Below are 23,497 nucleotides of genomic sequence, written 5' to 3'. Positions count from 1 at the left end.
TAACACTTAATTTTTTGTTCTTTGCTGAGCCTCCCAGTGATGAGCTAAGTGCACTGGAGCAGTGAGGCCAAGCAGCTGTCTGACTGACTTTTAGAGAAGAAAAACTGTTGACTGAGACAGAGACCAACATCAGCTTAGCTCTGGGATTAAATCATAGAACAGAATTACACAGGTTGGAAAAGACCTTAAAGATCATCAAGTCCAACAATCATGGCTGAAGTAAAAAGGTTACATAAGGTACATGTAGGCCCTACCTGGGTTCTCCTAATCACACTGCCTTACTGGCACCTTCATATACAGGAGTAGATATGCATTACTTATATATATGACTTAAAATATTCCAGTGCCCAGATAAATACAAAACTTATTTTTAAACTATATGCTATGCCAGAATAATAGATGTACAGATGGACTTTGACTGCAGGCCTTCAAAAATGGTGTGGTAGTAGGGACTCTAATCTGATAGAATTTGGCTTCCTCTAAGTCTGTATCAGTGCTTTCTCTTTCCTTCTCACTTAACTTTTATACTCCTTGGAGTTTACTTCTGAGAGCTTTATCCTATGGGCCTCATGAGCTCAAAGGAGACATGCAGATGAATTCATGGTGTAAGGCTCATTTCCTTAAGAAATGAAGCTACAAACTGGGCTGAAGTACAACAGCAAAGGCAAATCCAGTGCGGAGAAACAAAACATACAAAGTATGGATCATCTTGAAGTAGGTAAAAGGGATAAACAGTAAAGCAAGAAAGTGATAGGTAGGAGCCTACCAACGTCTGCTTTAGAAGCAGTATGTGGTTTTCAATTAAAGGTAATGTGCATTGGTTTGGTTCTGTTCTAGCAGCCCTTTACAGTTGTTGTAAAGAAATGGATGAATGTAAGAATGGCTGAAAGATGGAGCGTCAGCAGGCTCAGCCTGGGGTGGGCTGTTTGCTGTACAGCTTCTTGCCAAGAGAAGTTTCCTTTAGTAAGCAGTGGTAAAGAGCTCTGAAAGATAACTCCACAGTTCAATGCCATTTTGCTGTATTTAGCAGGCATTTCTTCCTTCTATTGCTCTTAAATGAAAGAACAGAAGGTCCATATAGTTGATCATCAGTGTCCATATAGTTAATTTCGTAATATAAACTGAATGAACCTTGGAAAATCCAGGAGAAATGTTATTGCAAGAAGTATGAAATGAAACTACTTAAACTCTTGCAAAAAAGATACCTGACAGCAGTAGCTGCTGGAGACTTGGTTCACAATTGCAGTGCAAATACCTCATCTGCTTCCCTCTGTTCCCCTTTGTTCACCATACTCAAAGCCTGAAAAAAAATATCCCTAAAACAGAGAGCAGAGGAGCCTGGAACTGGAATCTTTGTACAACTTGTTGACCATCTTGCCTCTCAGAACTACTTGATCTTACATTTGAAATGTGTTTTGATGTGTTGCTTACAAAAATGAAACATCCAGAAGAAGCTTCACACTGGAAGAGAGCTTGAAGGCTGGTACTACTGGTGTTCTTCAGCTACAAAGGATGTGTTTGCCCAGTTCAGCTGTCAGCTTTCCTGGTTTTAGTCCTTTTATTACCTTACTATATTGCAAATACATTTATTTCAAGAACATCTGGTCAGGGTCGCATAACATCAAGGATGCATCAAATTCCATGTGATTCAGCCCTATGCATTGTATCTGTTTCTGTCTGTGCAAAAGACTATTTGGGATAAAGTACTTTTATTTACTTAAAATGAGCTTTTAGCTGTGTGACTACAGAACTTGCTGCTTTATTATTGCTCTTCCCAATCAAGGTAAACATTCAATAGACTGCAGTGAGACAGGGTGGGGCAGAACCTTCCTGGAAGGAAGGGGAGGGTTACTTACCTGCACTTCACTATTAAAACACTGCTGGTCCTACAGGTTTGTACTTTTGCTGTAGGTCACCTCTAGAATAGAGCTGTGTCAGTTCTTCCAGGGATCAGACAACAAATCAACCTGTTTTCCTCTTGGAGGTTTGTATGTGGCTTGAAAAGGACTGCTGAGGTCGCTACAGAGGGAAATCTTCAGTTTTGTTTCTGCAGCTGCTGTCTACACGAAGAAATCCAATAAAATCAAACCCCGAAAGGTCTGGAATTTATCTAAAGTTTTATATGCCACTGTAATTCAGGTCAGCAAATGGCACTTAGGGCTAAAGTGACAAAGTTTCAGTGTTCTAACAGTCTTTTGCATTCATATGGCTTAACAGAAATGCTGGTAGATATTCTCTGATCTAGTGTTACAAAGGAAGGTTTTGAACACAAAGCTGTAAGTGAAATTTCAATACATGAAATCTGCATACAATTGAAAGGAGGTGTGGAAGTTGATGTCAATGCTTTTTCTGAAAGCCTCATTTCATTTGGAGGTGGCTGCAAGTTAACTTGTTTGAAAATACTTCAATGCAGTTCTACTATAATTCAGATTTTAATGTCTTCTGGTGTCCAAGAAAGGATTTCCATACAAAAGCCACAAGTACTGTACCTGAAAAGACAAAATACAAAACCAGCATTTCTTTAAATGCATTTTGAGGATGATGTAGTTCTTCACAGTTGTTTTCAGCTGCTGCTGAAAATAAGCATTATGTTGAAGTATCTGATCATCCAACATAAAATAAGGGTTGCTGCAGAATGGAATTCTCAGCTGAAAGTGCTAAAGTGAACAGTTTCTGCAAACACAAACTTGTTTGCAAAGAAAGCTTCAATCAGCCACACCAGTGATCCTTAGGAGCTGATAGAGCAGTGTTTCTTGGGATGATAAACCAAAGATGGAACAGTTCGACCAAGTGAAGTCAAAGTGTACATGACCCCTTTCCAGGTCAATAAGGACAGACAAGGATATGCAAATATACAAATGCCCCAATCTCAGCAGACAGGTGAAGGCTGAGTCAGTGGGCACTACGTGTGGACACAGGATAAGGCGAGTTGACTGGCTTGTTTTTTAAGGTCACAATGTAGGGTTTATTCTGAAGCTGAAAGCTGGTGAAAGTGAGAACTTCAGTTCTTTGTAAGGCACCTAAGTACAGAAAAGTAGACTGACTACTTTCTAGCTCTCTTGACAAAATATGTTCTGCTTCAGAAAGGATGATTCTGAAGGAGAATATTCCTCACCCACAGCTTCTATTTTATTTTTCTTAGAAATGCTGCCTGGTAACCTCCCACTGAGTGCAGGGTTGTTGTCTAGGCTGTGTTGGGTCAGCGTGGTTTTGTTCAGAAAAACTCCAAGGTTGTTTTAATGTTGCTGCACTCCTCCTGAAGGCTTTTTCAATGTCCGAACCTCCGAAGCCACAACTGCCTGCCAATACTGAGAAGATTTAATCTGTCATCTTTGTGACTGCTCTTCAAACAATTGTTGACAGCTATTAATCAGCTCTTCATCTTTGTCAGACTAAGACCAGTTTCCTCAGCATCCCCTTGGTGACCAGCTACTCCAGGCCCTTTATTGTTTTGCTTGTCTTTCATGGGATCTATTTTGAATTAGGGGATTTCAGCTCAGACATGTTCTACATTTCATAGAATCATAGAATCACCAAGGTTGGAAAAGACCTAAAAGCTCATCCAGTCCAACCGTTCACCTATTCCCAATAGCTCCTACTAAACCATGTCCCTCAACACAACATCCAGCCTTTCCTTGAACACCCCCAGGGTCGGTGACTCCAGCACCTCCCTGGGCAGTCCATTCCAGTGCCTGACCACCCTTTCTGAAAAGTAATACTTCCTCATGTCATGAATCTCCCCTGGCACAGCTTGAAGCCATTCCCCCTGGTCCTATCACTGATGACACGAGAGCAGAGGCCGACCCCCAGCTCACTACAACCTCCCTTCAGGAAGTTATAGAGAGCAATGAGGTCTCCCCTGAGCCTCCTCTTCTCCAGGCTGAACATTCCCAGCTCCTTCAGCCTCTCCTCATCAGCCCTGTGTTCCAGACCCCTCACCAGCTTTGTTGCCCTCCTTTGAACACGTTCCAGGGCCTCAATTTGAATAGAAGGAGGTAGCAATATCCCACTTCTCCAAATCGTGTAGTTTGTATTACTTGCAGATAGAATAAACATTTGTGCCCTTGATAAATCTGTGCTGTATCTTAGTTCCAGCAAAGTCATATTTCAGTGAGCTTTGACCTTCCTGATTCTGTTCCAAAGTTTGTGTATGCTTCATTTGCTGCCTATCCCTGTTTCTATACCTTATCTGCTCTCCTTTGCTTATGGTGAGACTTCTTGTCAACAGGGAAAGGCTTTTCATCAAAATGTTCAGGCTGACTGATGGATTTTTCCTGCAAGTCAGAATGTTACTAAGCTCTCAGTAAGCTTTTTGGAAAAAAAAAACAACACCTTTTCATGGAACTTCTTCCTTTGTGGCAGCTTCCCAGGGAATTCTACCTAGCAATTCCCTATCTAAGCACAATTTGGTTCTGAAGTCCAAACTGCTCTGCTGTTTACCTTTCCAGTCTTCTGAACCCTGAACTCTTGCGAGGACTTCAGCCCACACTGCAACATTTACCACCAGCTCTTCTCAATCTGTGAGCAAAAATCACTCATTGACCCATGTGTTTTTGAATTAAAACTTCAAATGAGTTTTCTAGGCACCTCCTGGATTGCACTCACTCAAATGCATGAATTTTGCTCTCTCAGGTGATGCCTTCATAGCTGAAAACTCCTGGGAGTACAGGAATCAGGGAGGAGATTTCTGCTTCTCGTTTGCTGAAAGCCTCCTTTGCTACCTATGCTTGTCCAGATGGTCTACAACAGTCCTCCACCAAGATATCCCAATCTTACTTGCCCTCCAATCTAGATCCAGCAGCTCTCAGACAGGCACATCCCTGGTGTTGCACTGAAGTTCTTTTCCTGTGGTCAAGGAACTTGTTAGCATAGAGCACAGTTCCCTCCTTCCTTTCCCTGCCCATGAATCACAGAATTACCAAGGTTGGAAAAGACCTCCAAGATCATTCTGTCCATCGGTCCCCACACCACCAATATTTCCCCACTAAACCATGGCCCTTAGTACAACATCTGAACATTTCTGGAATACACTGAAACGTGCTCCAGCTGTGCATGCTACCCCACCGCGTCACTGGTGTCCCTGAGTGCTCAAAGTATCACTGCAAATGGACTTGAAATTCTTGTTTTCTCACTTAAATTTCACATGTAAGCATCCTGAACCTGCTGGAAGCTCAAATATCCTCTCAGCAGAAAGGTGAAAATTTTACCTGTACCCTTGCTTACCTCTTCCATTTACATCTACTCCAGTGTGACTTTCGTGGCATTTATTTTCTAATCTGATGTTGAAGAAATCATTTTCTTTTAAAGAACAGCAGTAATCTTTCAGGTAAAACCAATCCAAATGAGGATCAGTGACCATTTCTCTTACAGTGTTACAAATCTAGCAGGGCAGAGCTTTATTTCATTGCTCTCATGCCCAATATCTTGCTACCAGCTCTTCCTGCCATCTCCCTGATACTGAAAGAGAAGCATTAACTCAGTCACAACCATCATTAGTGCTGCAGTCATGCCTGGACAACTGGCATGAACTACACTGGCAGTGAAACAGCAACTGCCTTTGTTCCACCAGAGCTTTTACATTCATGGTACCTATTCAAGTCATAAATATTTGCTGACATCTATATTCACTCCAACTGTTGGCTGCTTTAATGCTACTGAAGAATCACCTTCACTGAAACTTCAATGAAAACGCCTTGAAAAATGAGTTCTTAATTCATAACTCTAAGATAATATTCACTGAAGACTCTTATGACACCAGTTGATTCGATAATCCTACTAGAAAACTTCAGTTTCCTCCTCTTCTTGTGAAGGTGATAATCTTCCTCTTGTTCCAAGTTTACTTTCTATGAAAAGTTCAGAACTGGCTTGCTGGTAGCTCTGGGTATCCATCAGACACTGACTGGTCTCTCTGGTCATCGCTGCATTTGCTACGCTCACAAATGAGATCACACTACACTTGGCACAGGCAGTTGGAAGTTCCATGGCACACTACTCTGTGTTTCTGCACGTGCTGATTATTGAGGCACATCACAAAACCCCCCAGCATTCTCCTAACAGAATTTCCTAAGCAACAAAATAATTTCACCATCTAAGATGCCGATACTGAGAAAAGTGAGACCTCAGGTGAGCAGATAACGATGGCTCTGGGGGTGTCTAGGAAGTCTGGGATTATCCACAGACATGTGGATTCTGAAAGCAGTCCTTGCAACTACATATAAAATATTCCTTCTCTCATCATTATCTTCTTGAAAGATTTGTAGTAGAAATCCTTTCAGTAAGAATTTTCTTGTCCTAACAGGTACCTTCCTAATCACCTTATCATTTGGCCCAGTTCTGGAAGAGTTATTTATATTATTTACTTATTTTCAATAAGTGCCAGTAAAATGTTATTTCAAGTTAGGTGAAATGCCTCACATCTAACATTTCATGCTACAGTTATAGATTTGCACTCAAGTATTAATTCAGTTTTGAAAAAGATCTCTACACTTCCACCTCAGGCACCTTGACATTGTTGGTTTGTAAAATAAGGCCTATGTACCCATGAATATCCATGTTTTATACCTGATCTGGTGGTTGATAACCCTGCACGTAGCAGGGGGATGGAAACTAGATGATCATTGTGGTTCTTTTCAACCCAGGCTATTCCATGATTCTATGATATGATACTGCTGAGAGACTGCCGTGCTCTCCAGATAATCCACAGGGCTGACATCTGCACCAAACTCTTCTACTGCAGTAGTGACACTTCACAACAAGTGCTTTGTCTCCAGGATTCACATCCTTAGAGCTACTTGGTCTGGAGTTCCTTCTCCTGATAAACTGGAGACAGTATCTGACATTTTCTGTATGTGTTCTCTGTGTCTTGCTGATGTTAAGCTGCTCTCGTGCATCTTCTGCCAGGAACCAGGTGGTGTTCACCAGCTCTGCCTAGGACATTCCCTTAGCTGTATTAACTAGAACAGCTGTTGTCAAGCTTATTCTGTTGTGCAGTTATCCTGTTTGGATGTGTAATTTTTAAAAACTTAAAAGAAATCCTGCATTTTAGTTAAGACTTCATTCAAATATTCTTTCTCCATTTTTGAAAGTCACTTCAAAATAACTTTTTTCCCCTCTCTGTGCATGTTATTTGTTACAACTGAAGCCTTTTGCAATGTTCTCTGTCCATGTTTTACTACTCACCTTGTTTTCAGTACCACAATAGCTCCTTCTAATAGGATCAACAGTCACAAAAGGACTTGGGATTGGCTGAGTGCCTCTTTATATACTCTCTAAGCTCAAGATTTGGAGGGAGAAACTGTAAACAATCAACAGCATGAAGCATTTTCATCTGCACCAGATGAATCAGAATGTAAGTTAGCAAAGCTCCAGTGACTCGTGGGTATTCCTTATTCTTGAACTAAGAACAGAATGTTTCTAACAGTGACTGGGAGAAAGACATAAAGTGGGAAATGTAAAGCTTTGACACGATGGAGATGAAAAAGATTTGACATTTGATGATGATAACTGAGATAACATATTGCCCTAATATGATTTATCTTTAATTTAATCATCCTCATCCTCTTGCATACAAAGTAAGACAAGAACTGAATGCTAAGCAGTTTGTCTCTCTTGAGCTTTTTCAGGCTAAGAATTACTTTCAGGTTGCCTCTTCTCCTTTTTAATACTCTTTTCAATCACATACTGAGTAACACTTTCTTAAATACATGAAGTATTATGAACTTACCTAAGCATGGTGCTATCCAATATACCAGTGAATAAGTAAGAAATCTGTCATAGAAACAATGTGGATGTAATGAAAAAGCCAACGCTGGGTTAAATATTGCTCCTGTAAGATTTCCACCTGAAACGAAACAGGAACAACATGAAGTCAAACAATCTTTCTTAATGTTCATTCTAAATGAAATACAGAAACACGTGTGCACAACACTGTAAGAAATGCATACCTTGCAGTGAAATACATTAGCAGAAACCATTTGAGCAGATGAACTCTTCTGCAGTTTTTTACTGTATTTGTTTAACCGACGCAGGAAGTGAAGCATCTTTCCTTCTCTGTCTTCAGATGTAAATGAAGTTGCCTCTGTTTTCTTACTAACTGCCCCACATCTGTTTTATCAATCCTACACTGCAGTCACTGTGTCTGTGTACATCGTGGTTTCTATTTAGTTTCTTTAACTTTATTCTTGATTGTCCTAGGCCAATTAACCAGTGTGAGCTTTCACACTGCTCCGTGTACAAACACTGTGTTGCTGTAATCCTCATCTGTCAGGAAAGTTTCACTAAGGTCTTTGTTGTTCTCTTTCTCCACGCGCTCCCCAGTGTTTCTCTGGCCTTTATTACAGTACAGAAAGGTTTTAGGATGAAATCTAGAACTGAAAACGTCACCTGAACATTTGTCACTTGAAAATGTCATGTGTGTTACTTCAACCTCAGGACATAAGATGCAGATGCACCTCAGCAATTTCAGACCATTCTGCCTTCATTGTAATACTGCCTGTAAATTAAGAACAGAACTCAAAAAGGGGGGTTTTGTCTTTCAGTAATGAAATATTTTCTCCAAGTAAATACCCAGATATTAGGTTAGATATGAGGAGGAAGTTTTTCCCCCAGAGGGTGGTGAGGCACTGGCACAGGTTGCCCAAGGAGGCTGTGGATGCCCCATCCCTGCAGGCATTCAAGGCCAGGCTGGATGTGGCTCTGGGCAGCCTGGGCTGCTGGTTGGTGACCCTGCACACAGCAGGGGGGTGGAACTGGATGAGCATTGTGGTCCTTTGCAACCCAGGCCATTCTGTGATTCTTTGTCCTTTACCAATCTGTGTATGGCCTGCATCCTCAGCTTCTGAGTCATTCTTTTATATTCAAAGGCATCATCTTCTCTTTCTCCTATTTAGTAAAAAAGAAAAACAAAACAAACCTTCCTATTTGCAGCATCACAGGGTTTGTTTTGGCCTGATGTGCGTTGTGTTGAAAACTATGTCAGTGCAAGACAAAATGTTACAAAATAACAAAAAGCAATCCAAATATTTTGAACTGAAAATAGAAATCTAAAGGGAGAGTTGGCAGTTTTCAAAATACTTACTGTAGAATCTGATGTTATTTGTTGGATTAAGTTGCATGATGTGTTCAAAGTAACTTACACGTGTACCCAGTGACATACAAACACTTACTTATTTCCACCAATTTAACTCAGTCCCTTGTGGAAAAAAAAAAAAGACATTTTCATGTTCTGAAGCCCTTCATGTTCATCATTTAGATGGGTATAAGCCATAAGAATATGGCTATGCTTTAACACTTCATCCAAATCAAAGCTGACATAGAGCCAGAGATATTCCTTCTTGCAGTCCCTTTTCAGACAGCACTCATCCACACAGCTTTTAGACCCACAGTAGAAGATAAATCATGCATGGAAATGGGATACAATACACGAGATGCATTTTGTAACATTTCTGATTCATGCCTGACTGCAGTGTACACGTCCTCAGGGCACAATCAGTATAAAAAGAAACCATGAGCGTGGAGGTTTTTTTCCCCTAAGTTTAATTCACCTTTCAGAGGTCCCAGCTAAACCACTGCATCTTTCCAACAGAAGTCTTGGTGGATCATCATTCATACAATATTCTAAACAATATTCTAAATTAACTGATGTTTTTTGTAGGGAAAATGATGTTGGGACCAGGTTGCCTAAATCAGTGCTGGCTGCCTAACCTTTTGGTGCTGAGTGAGCAAGAAAGAGCCATTTCTCTTAAAGAAGCACTCCACTTCTTTATGCACAGTTAATGGAGAGGCACAGATTTCCTAACAATCCAGCCCAGCTAAGAATTTGTCCTTCAAAGCATGGGTACCAGAGGCTGGCCTGCTGCAGGCCTCATTTTCTAGGTGCTCATTCATTCAAAGCACTGCTCCTCCAACTGGGGAAAGGAAATATTTCCTTAGCAGAGCTGGGGAATCGATCTGGAGTGAACACAATCATCCTGTGGAGGCAGCAGCTGTCAATGCAAAGCACGAAGCCCCATATTTGGCACAGAAATACATAGAAATGGTGTGCTATTTCTAACTTGGAAAAGGGAAAAAGCAGCACCTGTGAGCTGTAATGAAGCACAGCCCACTCAGCACATCATGCAGGAGAGAGGAGGTGGACAGATGGTGGCTGGGGCCACGCAGAGCTGCACACTGACACTGAATGCACCACACAGGTTGTGGATGTCTCTCAGGTGTGTGCCATCAGCAGCCTTCTGAAGTGCAGGACAGCAGGGTGTACCCAGGGGAATCTATGTGTGTATGTGAGCAGAGGGAAAGGGGCTGGAGGAACTGTCTGAGAACCTATCAGGAGCCCTATGTGTACCTGGTAACCTTCCACTGAAAAGGTCTGCTACAGTGCAAGCTTCTCACTTCATCATAGCAATACACACGAGCGGGCTCCCACGCTGCCTGCAATACCTCAGCAGTAGGAACACTGGGATTTATGCCCTCCATTGCTTCAAGAGGCTTCAAATCACAGTTTGGAGAGCACAGCAGGGGGAGGATGCCACCTATCAGTTCCCCTTTGAACCTGAGTGCATGGCAAAGAACACAAACCCTGGGAAGCCTGGAGCAGTGAACAAGAACTTTTTTCTTTACAGCAGCCTTCATAGATTTTAAAATAGTGGGAAGGAAAACATCCAGGGCACAGCAGATCTGGTATTTCCTAGAAATCAATCTCTGCAGATGGACTGCACTGGATAATCAGCCTTCTGCAAGAAACAAGAGAGGAAGCCAGCCTGGCCCACAACACTGGGCACGAAGTCTTTGTATGAGCTAGCTAAGAGAAAGCTGTGTGGCACGTATTATTTTACAAGAATATTTGCTCAGCAGCAAAGGAATGTTAAGAATCAGGAATCCAGCTTTCTGTGCCTGGAGAAGAGGTAGCAAAACCCTTGGCTCCACTTTCACCTACCATTTCAGGACTGTTCTTAGTGTGCTAACACGCAGTTACACTCTGCTTCTACATTCAAATACTAAGTTTAGAAAGTAGTTCAAGTTGCTAATTAATGAAATTCTCCACAGGGTTTTAATCTTTCAGATATTAGCTCACTTGAGCTAAGCATAATGAGCAAGGCTTCCTTTCTTTTTTTTTTCCCCATGAATACATCTGAAAATTTGAGTGTGCTTTTTATCTTACTGTATTGGTTCAACCTTTGGGCAAAGAAGTCAGCAACACTGCAGACATCTGTAGGTAAGGCAGTGATCTCCTCTCATAGATGGCTCACTTTTTAGGTGAGTTGAGGGTCCTGCTGGATGGACACGAGCCAGCAGTGTGTGCCTGCAGCCTAAAAGCCATCAGTTCCCTGAGCTGCATCAACAGTGGGCCATGAAGATGCACAAAGGGCTGGAGCACCTGTCCTGTGAAGAAAGACTGAAAGAGCAGAGGGGGTTCAGCCTGCAGAAGAAAAGGCTAGAGAGACTTTATTGCAGCCCTCCAGTACTAGAAGGGAGCTTATCAGTGGGAGGTGGACTCATTTTTTACATGGTCTGATAGTGACAGGACAAAGGGGGAATGGCTTTAAGCTAAAAGTGGGGAAATTAGGTTAGATTTAAGGTGGAAATTCTTTACTCAGAGGGCAGCGAGGCCCTGGCACTGCTGTCCAGAGAGCTGTGGGTGCCCCATCTCTGGAGGTGCCAAAGGCCAGGCTGGATTGGGTCCTGGGCAGCCTGAACTGGTGGGGGGAAACCAGCCCATGGCAAGAGGTGAAACTGTGTGGGCTTTGAAGTCCCCTCCAACCCAACGATTCTGTGATTCTATGACTTCCTCTATGGAGGCTGTAGCCATAGATGGCATGAGGAACTCCATAACCACCTCTGTCTCATCCCCCCATGGCCCAAAGCACAGCACCTGCTTCCCTGAATCTCCCTGTAATGCAGTCCCAAGTGACCAGTGACACAATTCTGGCACCTCACTGGGGAGAACACAAAGAATCCCACTGACTCCACAGGAGTTCCTTGCCCTGATCAGCAGTGCAAGGGACAATCCCAGCTCTGGGAGGTGACGCAGAGGCAAAAGTAAGGACAGGGACACAGAGAGCATTGCAAGGACATGAGATCTGTAGGTGCTATGATACTACAGGCAACAAACTTTTTTTTTTTTTTTTTTGCAACTTTGAACTGTGCACACATTCTACAAATAACCATTCCTGCTTCTAATATTTTTTAACAGTTAACCACTGCACAGATATGAATTATGCATTATTTTAATGCAGAACCTCTCTTCTGCAGGCCTGCACGCTCAGCATCTTTCCCTGATCCAGACTGCTGCTGTCCTGCAATGCCTCTTCAAAATCTGAGCAGTGTGGTACACATGGAATCCTCAGACTGTATAATGTCAAGTTACGAAACAAACCTTCACTGAAATATTTTAAGAAGGGTTAAGAGCTTCACAGAGCACTTGCAGATTACATGTTTTGCATGCACAACTCATTCCATCCTTAACATACACCACAGGAGCTAACCAAACTTTAAATAGAAACTCCAAATGAATTCAGAATTTCTAGGACCATTTCATAGAATCACAGTTTGAGCTGGAAGAGATCAGTAAAGGTTATCTAGTCCAACTCCCCTGCAGTGGTCAGGAGGGACACGTACAGCTCAAAGCCCTTTCCAGCCTGACCTTGAATGTCTCCAAGAAGGGGGCACAAGCCACCTCTCTGGGTAACCTGTGCCAGTGCCTCACAACTCCTATCATAACAAAACCTTTTCCTCATATCCAATCTAAATATCCCCTCTTTTAGTTTGAAGTCATTTCCCTTTGCCTTATCACCACAGACCTGCTCTGTCCCCTTCTTTCTTACAATCCCCCTTCATATCAGGTCACCTCCCAGCCTCCTCTTCTCCCGGCTGCACAGCCCCAGCTCTCTTAGCGTGTCCTCTTCATTTTCATGGCCCTTCTGTGGATGCTCTCCAACAGCTCCATGTGTCTCCTGTACCGAGGACTCCACATCTGGATGCAGTACTCCAGGTGGGGCCACATCAACGCAGAGTAGAGGGGCAGGATCATCCCCTCACCCTCTGGCCACACTGTTTTGGATACTGGCTGGCTTTCTGGGCTGTGAGGACACAGTGCTGGCTCACGTCCAGTTGCCACCCACCAGCACCCTTAGTCTGCTTCCATGATGTTTCTTTTTTCCTAATTGAAGAAAACAAATTTTGCGTCTTGCTTTCCTGCTTTAATTGGAGAATTGGACTAAATGATCTTCAACCCCTTTGATCCTGTGATATTTAAGTTTCCTGATTGCAGTAACAGTGAAAAAAGGACTAACCTGCAAACACCAGCATGGTGATGAGGAGAGCAACCGCGTGGACTCTGTAGCTGGGCTTAATGTTTTCCACTTGCAGGATGGTCAGCTGGAAAACGACAGAGAACAGCAGCTCTATGCAGAACGCCTGCACCTCTGTCGTCTGCATGGGGTTGCCACAACCCTGAGTGAGCACTCCCGAATGGGATTCCGCCATCTCCAGCCTCCAGATAAAGTGCATAAAGACCCTGGCCAACACCGCAGCGACGAACTGCGCTCCGATCTTCAGTCCCTTCGCCCTGACTGAGGTCCGTCCGCCCCACAGGGGCTGCAGGGTGCCACAAGGGTTGCACGTGCTGCCAGGCAGCGTCAAGCCGTGCAGGACGGTGAAGCCGTAGGTGAGGGTGAGGGCGGTGTGCGGCCTGGGCTCCGTGTTGCCCAGCAGGCTGAGCTCGTTGGTGCAGGCGCACACCTGGAAGGTGCTCAGCAGCTCCAGGAGCAACGAGCAAAGATCTGGGTGTTTGTACAGGCGGCGAAGAGCCAAACTCCGGCACAGGCCCACGGCTGCCACGACGGCCACCATCAGCCCCAGCGACGTCCAGATGCCGCCCGCAGCCATGGCCACAGTCCCACTCGCTGAGTGACTGGAAAAAGGAGTTCGCTCCGCTCCAGCCTCACTGCCTGCAGGGAGAAAGGAAGAAAGAGGGAGGGAAAATAGCAACACTTGGCCTTACAAGGTAGGAGGCGGCTTCTTTCCCCACCTGCTTGCAGCTGCGAGGTCTCTGCCCTCAGCTCGGCTCAGCCTGAGGGGGGAGCGGGCACGGGGATCCCCGTCCCACAGCGGCGTGGGAAGGAGGACCGCTCTCCCCTCAGGAACGTCTCTCCCTTCAGTCTGCGGGGGAAGGGGGGGTGCCCTCTCTGAGGCGAGGACAGCCCCACAAGAGAAAGCCCCCGCAAGAGAAGAAGCCACGAGCCGATTCCTCTCGCAGCCGTATATAAATCAGAGAATAACCACGCAGCAGGGCTGGAGGCACCCCACCCCGCGCTCACCGCCGCCCGCCCTCCTCTCGGCGGGGCGGCCGCGGCCCCCGGCGGTTCTGCGCATGCGCAAAGTCAGCTCCGGTGCTTGTGGTGGGGGGGGCGCGCGCAGGGTGCTTTCCCTCCCTTTGGCGCAGCGGTGAGAGCGGTGGCAGCGCTGGGGCTTTACGCCTCTGCGCCCGCCTCTCCCTCTTGCACAACTTCGGGCGTTGCTCTGCCGGGAGCGTGTAAAAGTGGAATCAAGCAGCGAGTTGGCGTCCACGGGGTGAAGGAGAGGGGGGTGTGAGGGGAAGCTGACAGGGTGTTGAGGACCGAGCCCAAGAGAAGGCTTTGAGAAGTGTTTCCCTGAGGGCAGCGCGGTGCGAGGTGCAGGTGTGGGTTGGACCCGCCGCCTCCGTGCTGCCTGTGGGGGAAGACGGTCCTGACAGGGTTCCGGGAGGAGTCCAGGGGCAATCCTCCATGGAAATAACGCTAAAAATAGCTTTTGTCCTCATGCTCCAGATCTTTTTATCAGGGAGGCCCCGAAGGATCTCAGGTGGCCTGGAGAAGTTGAGATTTCCTCCTTTAGGCTGTGTGCCTGCGTCTTGTGGCTGAGAAGAATCATGGAATCATAGTGTGTCCCAGGCATGCATCCCAGGGTGCTGAACGAGCTGGCTGAGGTGGTTGCCGAGCTGCTCTCCGCCATATTTGAACAGTCATGGCTGTCAGGTGAGGTCCCGGATGACTGGAGGAAGGGTCACTATGATGGAGTGACGGCACTGGTGGATGAGGGAAAGGTGACCGATGTCATTTACCTGGGCTTGAGCAAGGCCTTTGACATGGTCCTCCACCACATCCTCATCTCCAAACTGGAGGGATGTGGATTTGATGGGTAGACCACTCGATGAATAAGAAACTGGTTGAAAGGCCGCAGGCAGAGGGTAGTCATCAATGGCTCTATGTCCAGGTGGAGGCCAGTAACGAGCGGCGTCCCCCAGGGCTCTGTCTTGGGACTGGTGCTTTTCAACATCTTTATCAATGACATCGATGTAGGAATCGATTGCACCCTCAGCAAGTTTGCTGATGACACCAAGCTGAGCGGTGCGGTCGACACGGTTGAAGGAAGGGATGCCATTCAGAGGGACCTTGAGAGGCTAGAAAGGTGGGCCCGGGTGAACCTGATGAGGTTCAACATGGCAAAGTGCAAAGTTTTGCACTTGGGCCGGAGGAATCCCAGGCATCCGTACAGGCTGGAAGGAGCGGTCCTTGAAAGCAGCCCTGTGGAGAAGGACCTGGGGGTCCTGATAGATGAAAAACTTAATATAGCCAGCAGTGAGCTCTTGCAGCTCAGAGGGCAAATGGTATCCTCGGGTCCATCAAAAGAGGGGTGGCCAGCAGGGACAGGGAGGTGATTGTCCCCCTCTACTCTGCTCTTGTGAGGCCCCATCTGGAATACTGCGTCCAAGTGTGGAGCCTGCGGTACAAGAAAGACAGGGAGCTGTTGGAGAGGGTCCAGAGGAAGGCCACTAGGATGATCAGGGGACTGGAGCACCTGTGCTACGAAGACAGGCTGAGGGAGCTGGGCTTGTTCAGCCTGGAGGAAAGAAGGCTGCGGGGTGACCTCATTGCAGCCTTTCAATACCTAAAGGGAGCCTACAGAGGGGAGGAGAATCAACTCTTTGAAAGGGTTGATACGTGTAGGACGAGGGGAAATGGTTTTAAGTTGAGGGAGGGGAGATTTAGGTTGGACATCAGGGGGAAGTTCTTTACCCAGAGAGTGGCGAGGTACTGGAACAGGCTGGCCAGAGAGGTTGTGGATGCCCCGTCCTTGGAGGTATTCAAGGCCAGGTAGGATGGGTCCCTGGGCAGCCTGGTTTAGCATTTACCTTGGAGGTTGGTGGCCCTGTTGGTGGCAGGGGGGTTGGAGATTCATGACCCTTGAGGTCCCTTCCAACCCTGGCCATTCTGTGATTCTGTGATTCTGTTGGGAGGTACCCATAGGGATCATCAAGGCCAGCTCCAGCTCTATGTGGGGTGTGTAGGCTGAGCTTCTGTGAATTACTCATTTACTTTGTTTCCGCTTCAGATTTAGTCCTTACATCCTTACAAGAGAAGAAAATAATCCCAGAAGTTTGTTTTTTTGGGCTCTTGTACCTAGAAGAAGTATTCTTAAGGTTTTAGTGTGATCTCCTGGAAGCCAAAGGGACTCAAATGCCCAAATGTCAGATGCTGTTTGCTTTTAATGACAAGGACCTTTTTGCAGTGTGGAAAGAGTAGAAGTGCTTGAAATGGACCTCAAGTTTGCAGATGACCCCAAGCTGTGTGCTGCAGTTGACGTGTATGGGGGATGGGATGACATACAGGGAGAGCAGTGGGATCAGGAGAACCTCGTGAGGTTTAACAAAGCCAAGTATAAGGTCTGTATCTAGGTCAAGGCAACCCCTAGTATCAGTACAAGCTGGGGGATGTAAGGATGGAGCCCAGCTCTGCTGGAAATGACCTGGGAGTGCTGGTGGATGGCAGCTCCTACGAGGACAGGCTGAGAGAGTTGGGGCTGTGCAGCCTGGAAAGAGAAGGCTGCGGGATGACCTGATAGCAGCCTTTCGGTATATGAAGGGGGGCTGTAAGAAAGAAGGAAGACTCTTTAACAGGATCTGTTGTGATAGGACAAGGGGAAATGGTTTCAAATTAAAAGAGGGGAGATTTAGATTGGATGTAAGGGAAAGGGTTTTTTACAGTAAGATTGGTGAGGTACTGGAACTGTTTGCTCAGAAAGTGGTGTATGCCCCCCTCCTTGGAGGTATTCATAGCCAGACAGGACCGGGCTCTGAGCACTCTGATCTAACTGTAGATGTCGCTGTTCATCCGCGGGGGAGTTGGACCAGATGATCTTTGAAGCTTCCTTCCGACTCAAACGATGACCTCCAAAGAGAGGTGGGTGTGGAGTATTTTCATGATTCAGTATTCTTACCACAAGGCGACACCAAAGATGGACTCTCACCACACCTCGCAGGAATCACTTTTGACCGAGATCTGCACAATGTAATTATTGCAGGAAAGCAGAACACAGACACGTGGCTTCCAAGCAGCTAAAGCAAACCCTTCCTTTTAGTTGAAGGTCGGTCTGCCATAAAGGCCAGTGTTGCAAAATACAGAATCGTTTTTTGTGTGGGGTATCGCATGACAAACTCTTGTTTTCTGAAATGTAGGATTGTTGAGACATCTCACCTTAAGATGTTTGGATAGAAAAGTATTTAGATCACCTTCCAAGGTGATCATTTGGCTTTGAGAAATGGGGATGTTTTAAACCACAGGGGTAAAAATCTCCACAACAGTTGAGCAGTGATAATGTAAAGAAGGGAAAGGGATAAGTGGTGGAGTGGTTAATGTTCGGCTTTTATTGTTTCTACAAGATCAGACGTCAACAAATGTGAGGCAAGGCTGGAGACATAACAACTGTGATAAGTCTTTGAGAAGTCCTGAAGCACTTTTGTGAAAAAGCAATTGCTTTTTGCAGTGGTGGCTTTCTGTGCTCTACAGTGGTAGTAGAGGAAAAAAAAAACAGTGATATCCAAGATTTTGGAAGAAATGAAGCAATGCTATATTAGAATAGAGGGTCAGTAGAATAAAGTGATTGTTTTGTAAGTGGCAGCTGCAGCTTTAGGAGACAGGAACTCACTTCTAAAAGGCAATAATGGAAGGAATTAATTCTCAAGGCTTAAAAAGCGACTGGGCTACAAATACTGAGCAATATCAGCATCTGAAAATCATGTACTTTCACAGCCTGTATCAAAACATTCCCCGGCAGCTTTGAAATGCCTCTTTCCTTATGCTTCAGACACGCTTCTGTGAGAAGTTCTGTGCAGGATTAGTGATACTTGGTTTCTATAGCTTCATGTGCAACAGCAGTAGTCACTGTGTTCATTCCAGCTTCTTTACCGAGAGAGTGGTGAGGTGCTGGAACAGCTGCCCAGAGAGGCTGTGGTGCTCCGTCCCTGGAGGTGTTCAAGGCCAGGTTGGATGGGGCCCTGGGCAGCCTGGGCTGGTATGAAACGTGGAGGTTGGTGGCCCTGCATGTGGCAGGGGGTTGGAGCTTCGTGATCCTTGAGGTCCCTTCCAACCCTGGCCATTCTGTGATTCTCTGATTCTGTGATGTCAGTGCTGCAATGAGCTGTGTTGTCTGTTGTCACTTTCCTACACCCTCTCACTTCTGTAATCTGTGGTGCTGTTCCCCCAGTACTTACAAATCCTTATGTATCTACAGCCTGCTTTCAAACAAGCCTTAGGGGTCTGTTGGACTCCACCCTCCTGAACACTGTGTTTTCTTTGGCCACCAGATGGTAGTGTCATTCCAAACAACTGCTTTTGGTGTCCTCTGGCAATTTTCTTCTGTGCTCTCGCCACTTACAGGTGAGAATCTGGACCTTCTAGGTACAGGTGCAAGCCCTTCAGTTTATAATCTGCAAAAATGCATGTTCACGTCTGGAATATCTTTTAAAGATCATTTAATAACTTCTCTCTTAATTTCTGTAAACTGAATGAGTTGAACTCGTTACCCAGGGTAGGGAACCTGCTTTGACAGGGGAGTTGGACTCGATGGTTGTGGGAGGTTCCTTCCAACCCCTATGATTCTGTGGTTCTGTGGGTCTGTGATTCTGTGGTTCTGTGATTCTGTGATTGTTTTCTTCTTTCCTGTAGCACTGCTGGCTTCATATCTTATTCCAGATCTTCCTTGTTCCTTCTCTCTCCTCTTCTCCATGTCCCAGATTCTCCTCATGCTCCTGCCTGCTCTGTACAGGGATGTACGTATTTTCTATTCTCTCCAGTACTCAGTTTTCTTTTCTTTCCATTTGAGTTAATCCACGTATTCTTCCACTTTTTCTTCCATGCATATCATTGCTTGTGTTTTTATTGTGCACATTCCTATTTCTCCGCCCAAGTCCCCATGTTTTCTGCTTTTCCTGTAGCTCTAATGCAGTTAACTGTTCCTAGCTCTGTGTATGGTCAGCTCCCTTCCTTCCTAAAACTCCCTGATCTGCTTCCTTTTCCTATGGGAGGCTGAGTCATTCGGGGCACAGACGTGGCAGAAATTCTTGGATGGGTTTTGCAGGGCAAAATCAAACTCTAGAATGCAGGAAATTGTTGGCCAACACTGGGAAAGTGTCTCCCAGACACTTTAATACCAATCAACAACTGCAGATGAGATCACAGAATCACAGAATCGTAAGGTTGGAAACGACCTGCAAGATCATCTAGTCCAACCACCCTCCCATTCCTATTAGTACCACAAGCTACTAAACCATATTGTGTTGAATGAGTGTTCACTGAGTCGAATGAGTAGTTCAGCTAAGTATACAGTGGGGAATTTGTGTGCCCTGTGTTCTCTGTTGTGCTTTCACCAATTTCTCCCCACTCAGTAGTTTTCCTTTGATGCTTCAAATCTATCTGGAAACTGGTACAGAAGCTAGAAGTAGTCAGAACGCTCCAGATAGAAAAACCTTGCTGAGCACAGGCCTGGCAAACTCAAGCACAGCTTTCTTAGCAAGTGGCTGCACAGGTTTGGGACGTGACCCCTTTCCAGCTGCTTTTGGCCATCTCCAGTTGGCAGGCTGTTTGCTGTGCCCATCTTCAGGAGGCCTCAATAAAATGGACACTGGACGTCCTATGCTGCTGGCCTCAGGGACAGACGCTGCATCTGATGGGTTATTATCCCCATCTGTTCCCCTCTGCTACCAGAGGTTACTGCTTCTTACCAAAGGGTCAGAAGATTTAGTTGCTCTTCAGTCATTTCTGGCCACTCTGCCCAGTAAATGAGAGCTACCAGCAGCTTTTGTTTTCTGATCATGCTGTTAGCTTTGAAGAGAAACACTTTGCCCTTAAAAGTATAAAACACATGAAGTTATTTGAATGATTAGGTGAGAAAGGAAGACTGTCCCCAATCTTGTCTTCATAATCTCTGATGCAGCAAGAAAAAATACAAATTCCACATTATGCAAAAATAGATAATTTGCAGTAGAAATATACCTGATTTAGATTTTAACAGAAAAGTCCGAATGAAACTGGAGCAAAAATGATAGAATCACAGAATGGCCTGGGTTGAAAAGGACATCCGTCCAGAATTCAGGATCTTGTTCTTCGGGGAAAATAATGTAAGGGTCTTTTGCCAGCAGCACTTGCCTGCAAGTCCTTGTACCCCATCCCTGGAGGCATTCAAGGCCAGGCTGGATGTGGCTCTGGGCAGCCTGGTCTGGTGGTTGGTGACCCTGCCCACAGCAGGGGGCTTGAAGCTGGATGATCATTGTGGTCCTTTTCAACCCAGGCCATTCTGTGATTCTCTTATTCTAATTCAGTGTGGTTGTATCTTTCAGGTTTCATTTAAGAACAGAAGGATCTAACATCCCTGGGTTTGAAGACAAGCTGGTAAGCCAAAAGGCTAGAAAACAAAGAGGCAGAAAGCCAAAGGCATATTTTGCAAAGGCTGGGCTTTTTAAGCCCATTTATGCTTTCTTTTCTTTCTTCCTTTAGTTCTCTTTTTTTCTTTGGAGTCCCACTTGTAAGTGTGCATATTTGGATGAAATATCTGCTGACAAAGGGTACGAAGGATCTCAGGACCTCTTGGAAGGTTGTTTTTTTCGGAAATGCAATGAAACCAACTTCTGTTCTGGCTGAAGGCTGCACTCTTAAATGGTGCAGAAAATGTCTTTGTTGTATTTGGGATGTCTGTCACATCAGTGCCTGTGCTTCTACAGAAACTTCTGTTAAAAGAATCTACATTTCGTGGACTTACTGCTGACCATTTCTCAAGAGGTGCTGTGTTATTTTGCCAGATATTCTTCTTTTAAAATAAGAGGGAACAAATCCTCTGCTATGGGAACTGAAACTCACTTACGGTCTGTGATGTCTTAAATAAATGTCTTATCCTAAAATTGTGGGAGGTAGATGAGGACCAGGATGGGAAGCAATCTGCATTTTCATAGGTATACTGAAATATGCAGCTCACAACAGCAGCTGAGTGATTTTCTTTGTCTAATCATAAATATTTGTGATAGAACACTAACATATACATCTAAAATCAGTCGCACAGTATTTTTTTCCAAGACAAATGCTATTTTTTCCTCTTGAAGTCAGATGGATTATGTCAGAATTTGTATAGAGAATACAGAGATCGTTTTGCTGTCGATGCAGAGTGTTGTTATTTTTGTGCATGAGACAACTCCATCTTTTCTCACCAGCCGTATGACTTGTCCACACAACTGACATTCTTAGCAAGAAATGGATTCTGTCCTGTGGATTTTCGTTTCTATACAACTGTGAAAATTCCATTTAAATTTGAGTTCTGTTTAAATCATCATGGAATCATAGAATGGCCTGGGTTGAAAAGGACCACAATCCAGTTTCAATCCCCCTGCTGTGTTGCTAACCACCAGACCAGGCTGCCCAGGCCACATCCAGCCTGGAAGCAGAGGTTTCATTGCCAACTCTCTTGTTTGAAGTCTCACCTGCCTAACATTTGAGAAATGTGGCAGCTCTGTGAGTGATTTCTGGGATCTGTGATACAGAACACACTTAGCTTTCTTTCCTCAAGCATTAGTGTTACCCCATGCTTGATAGTGAAATGATAAACCCAACAAAATCATAGCCCAGAGTTTGCTGATAACAATCGGACAGTGTGCACTCCTTCATCTGAAGTAGTTTTCCACTCCTGCAAAGGTAGCATCAGTTTGAACTTTAATGCTTAACTTTACATTAATATCTAAAAAAAAAAGGTTCTACCTGATAAAAATGTAAGGATGCTCTGAAGGACATCAGTGTGCAGTTTTTTTTCCTTGCTTGTACTCAATCATACTTAGTGACGTAAGATAGCATAGAAACACACTTCTAAGAATTGTAAATGCTGAAGAGCCAGCAGAAGGCCCCAGGAGGTAAAAATGATGAAATTTCGAGTGTGTTTGGAAAAAATCTCTCAAACTGCATTTGGACTGAATTCTCTGCCGCTGTTTATGATGCACAGTGCCACGGATCAACCAAAATAGTCATTGCTGGGTTGTATTTTTATCTGTGGGTGTTTCTGGGAATAAATACGTAAAAGTGAAATGCAGCATTCTGCTGAACTGGGACAGAAACAATATTGACTTCCAGTTGCTAGGAGTGATGATTACCTTTCTCTGACTTTGTGCATGGGAACAAAACCAACAAATAAATTGCCACTGGTATTTAGACAGGCTTAAATTAGTATTTTTGTACAAATATATTTAAGTATACATTTGTTGTGGGGTTTTTTTTGCTGGGCTTAATTAGAACTTGGAGCCCAGCTGTCGTTTAGCAGAGCACTTAGATCCTGTGAGAACTTCCCAGACTGATTCATACCCATGTTTGGGTTTTTTCTTCATAGATCAGGGCCGTGAGCAGCAGGGCTTGCCTTAGTGTTCCCTTTTGCTCTTGGTACCAAAGCAGTGTTTCGGTTCAGCCAAAGCAGTTTTTCAATTTAGGTTTAATTACAGGTGAACTGTTTATGTTAGTACAACTTACTGATGTGTGCCTCTACCTGCCGAGTGCCCTTCTGAGCCCGCTGTCAGATGGCAGGTATGAAAGAATGTATCCAAAACAGTGTGATAGCAAGTGTGGCAAAAATCTTTGTGGGAAAGAAGCGAGCTTGTTTGTTCTTCTCTCAACTGTTAGTGATAATGACTCATGCGTTGCTTATAGCTTCCAAAATACGATAGAAGTAGATCAAAAAGCAACTGGGAACTCTGCTTTCTTTATGAACAGATGAGGAAAGGCTTAAAGAAAAAAAGAGGAGGCAACACATCTTAGGATTTGAATCAGACAACTGCAACAGCAAGTTTGACCAAAGGTGAATGAAGAATCATGTTAGGGGGTGATCATGACTTTTAGTTGACTCTGATGTTGTTTTTGGCTGATGCCAAAGGAAAGATTTGGAAAAAGGAACATGACTGATTTGATGCCTGCTTAGTGTTTACATATTCTGTTCAAGCTTTACCGTGCCCATGTCCTCTGTGGTTTCCTTCAGGGAGAGCATTGTGTAAGCTCATCTTTTCTGCTATCCCTGCTGATCCAGGCACATTTGTTCTTTGGGAAGCCGGGAAACTGAAGAAAATGAAACCTTCAGCATTAGACAGAAGGAGCAGTTTGAGTGAGTAGCTCCCTGTGGCAGAAGATCATGTGAATGCAGATGCTGCTCTTAGCACTGAGGCATA

At 44.8% G+C, this 23,497-nt stretch overlaps 1 protein-coding gene and 1 long non-coding RNA gene across 4 annotated transcripts in view; one reads left to right on the top strand and one right to left on the bottom strand.

Annotated features, from left to right (window-relative positions):
* Positions 1-1,526: 1,526 nt before the first annotated feature.
* On the bottom strand, positions 1,527-14,339 carry AQP11 (aquaporin 11). Its single transcript, XM_042838199.1, has 4 exons — positions 14,024-14,339; positions 13,287-13,943; positions 7,724-7,840; positions 1,527-2,489 (listed from the first exon to the last, which is right to left on the bottom strand). Exons 2-4 carry the CDS (start codon positions 13,879-13,881, stop codon positions 2,419-2,421), a joined length of 783 nt encoding a protein of 260 aa, XP_042694133.1. The 5' UTR covers positions 13,882-13,943; positions 14,024-14,339; the 3' UTR covers positions 1,527-2,418.
* Positions 13,254-23,497, top strand: part of LOC122170927 — a 27,359-nt gene continuing 17,115 nt past the window's right edge. For 2 of the 3 annotated variants that reach the window (XR_006171883.1, XR_006171884.1), the window contains exon 1: positions 13,254-13,999. This is a non-coding gene — a long non-coding RNA (uncharacterized LOC122170927). The remainder of the gene's footprint in view (positions 14,000-23,497) is intronic. The other variant, XR_006171882.1, reaches the window with a different exon arrangement.

This window comes from Centrocercus urophasianus, unplaced genomic scaffold (genome assembly GCF_019232065.1).
Source record: "Centrocercus urophasianus isolate 14NV4802_14NV808 unplaced genomic scaffold, USGS_Curo_1.0 seq_74, whole genome shotgun sequence".
Taxonomy (NCBI): Eukaryota; Metazoa; Chordata; class Aves; order Galliformes; family Phasianidae; genus Centrocercus; species Centrocercus urophasianus.
The sequence above is the reverse complement of the archived record's forward strand: the minus strand, read 5'-3'. Positions and strand labels throughout refer to the sequence as shown.

What these genes read in the sequence shown, in the direction of transcription:
- AQP11 (XM_042838199.1), bottom strand. Translation starts at nt 13,881, where the DNA reads ATGGCTGCGGGCGGCATCTGGACGTCGCTGGGGCTGATGGTGGCCGTC. An exon ending in CACCATGCTGGTGTTTGCAG is followed by an intron (nt 7,841 to 13,286) that starts GTTAGTCCTTTT and finishes GTTTCGTTTCAG; the next exon opens with GTGGAAATCTTACAGGAGCA. An exon ending in TTGGATAGCACCATGCTTAG is followed by an intron (nt 2,490 to 7,723) that starts GTAAGTTCATAA and finishes TTGTCTTTTCAG; the next exon opens with GTACAGTACTTGTGGCTTTT.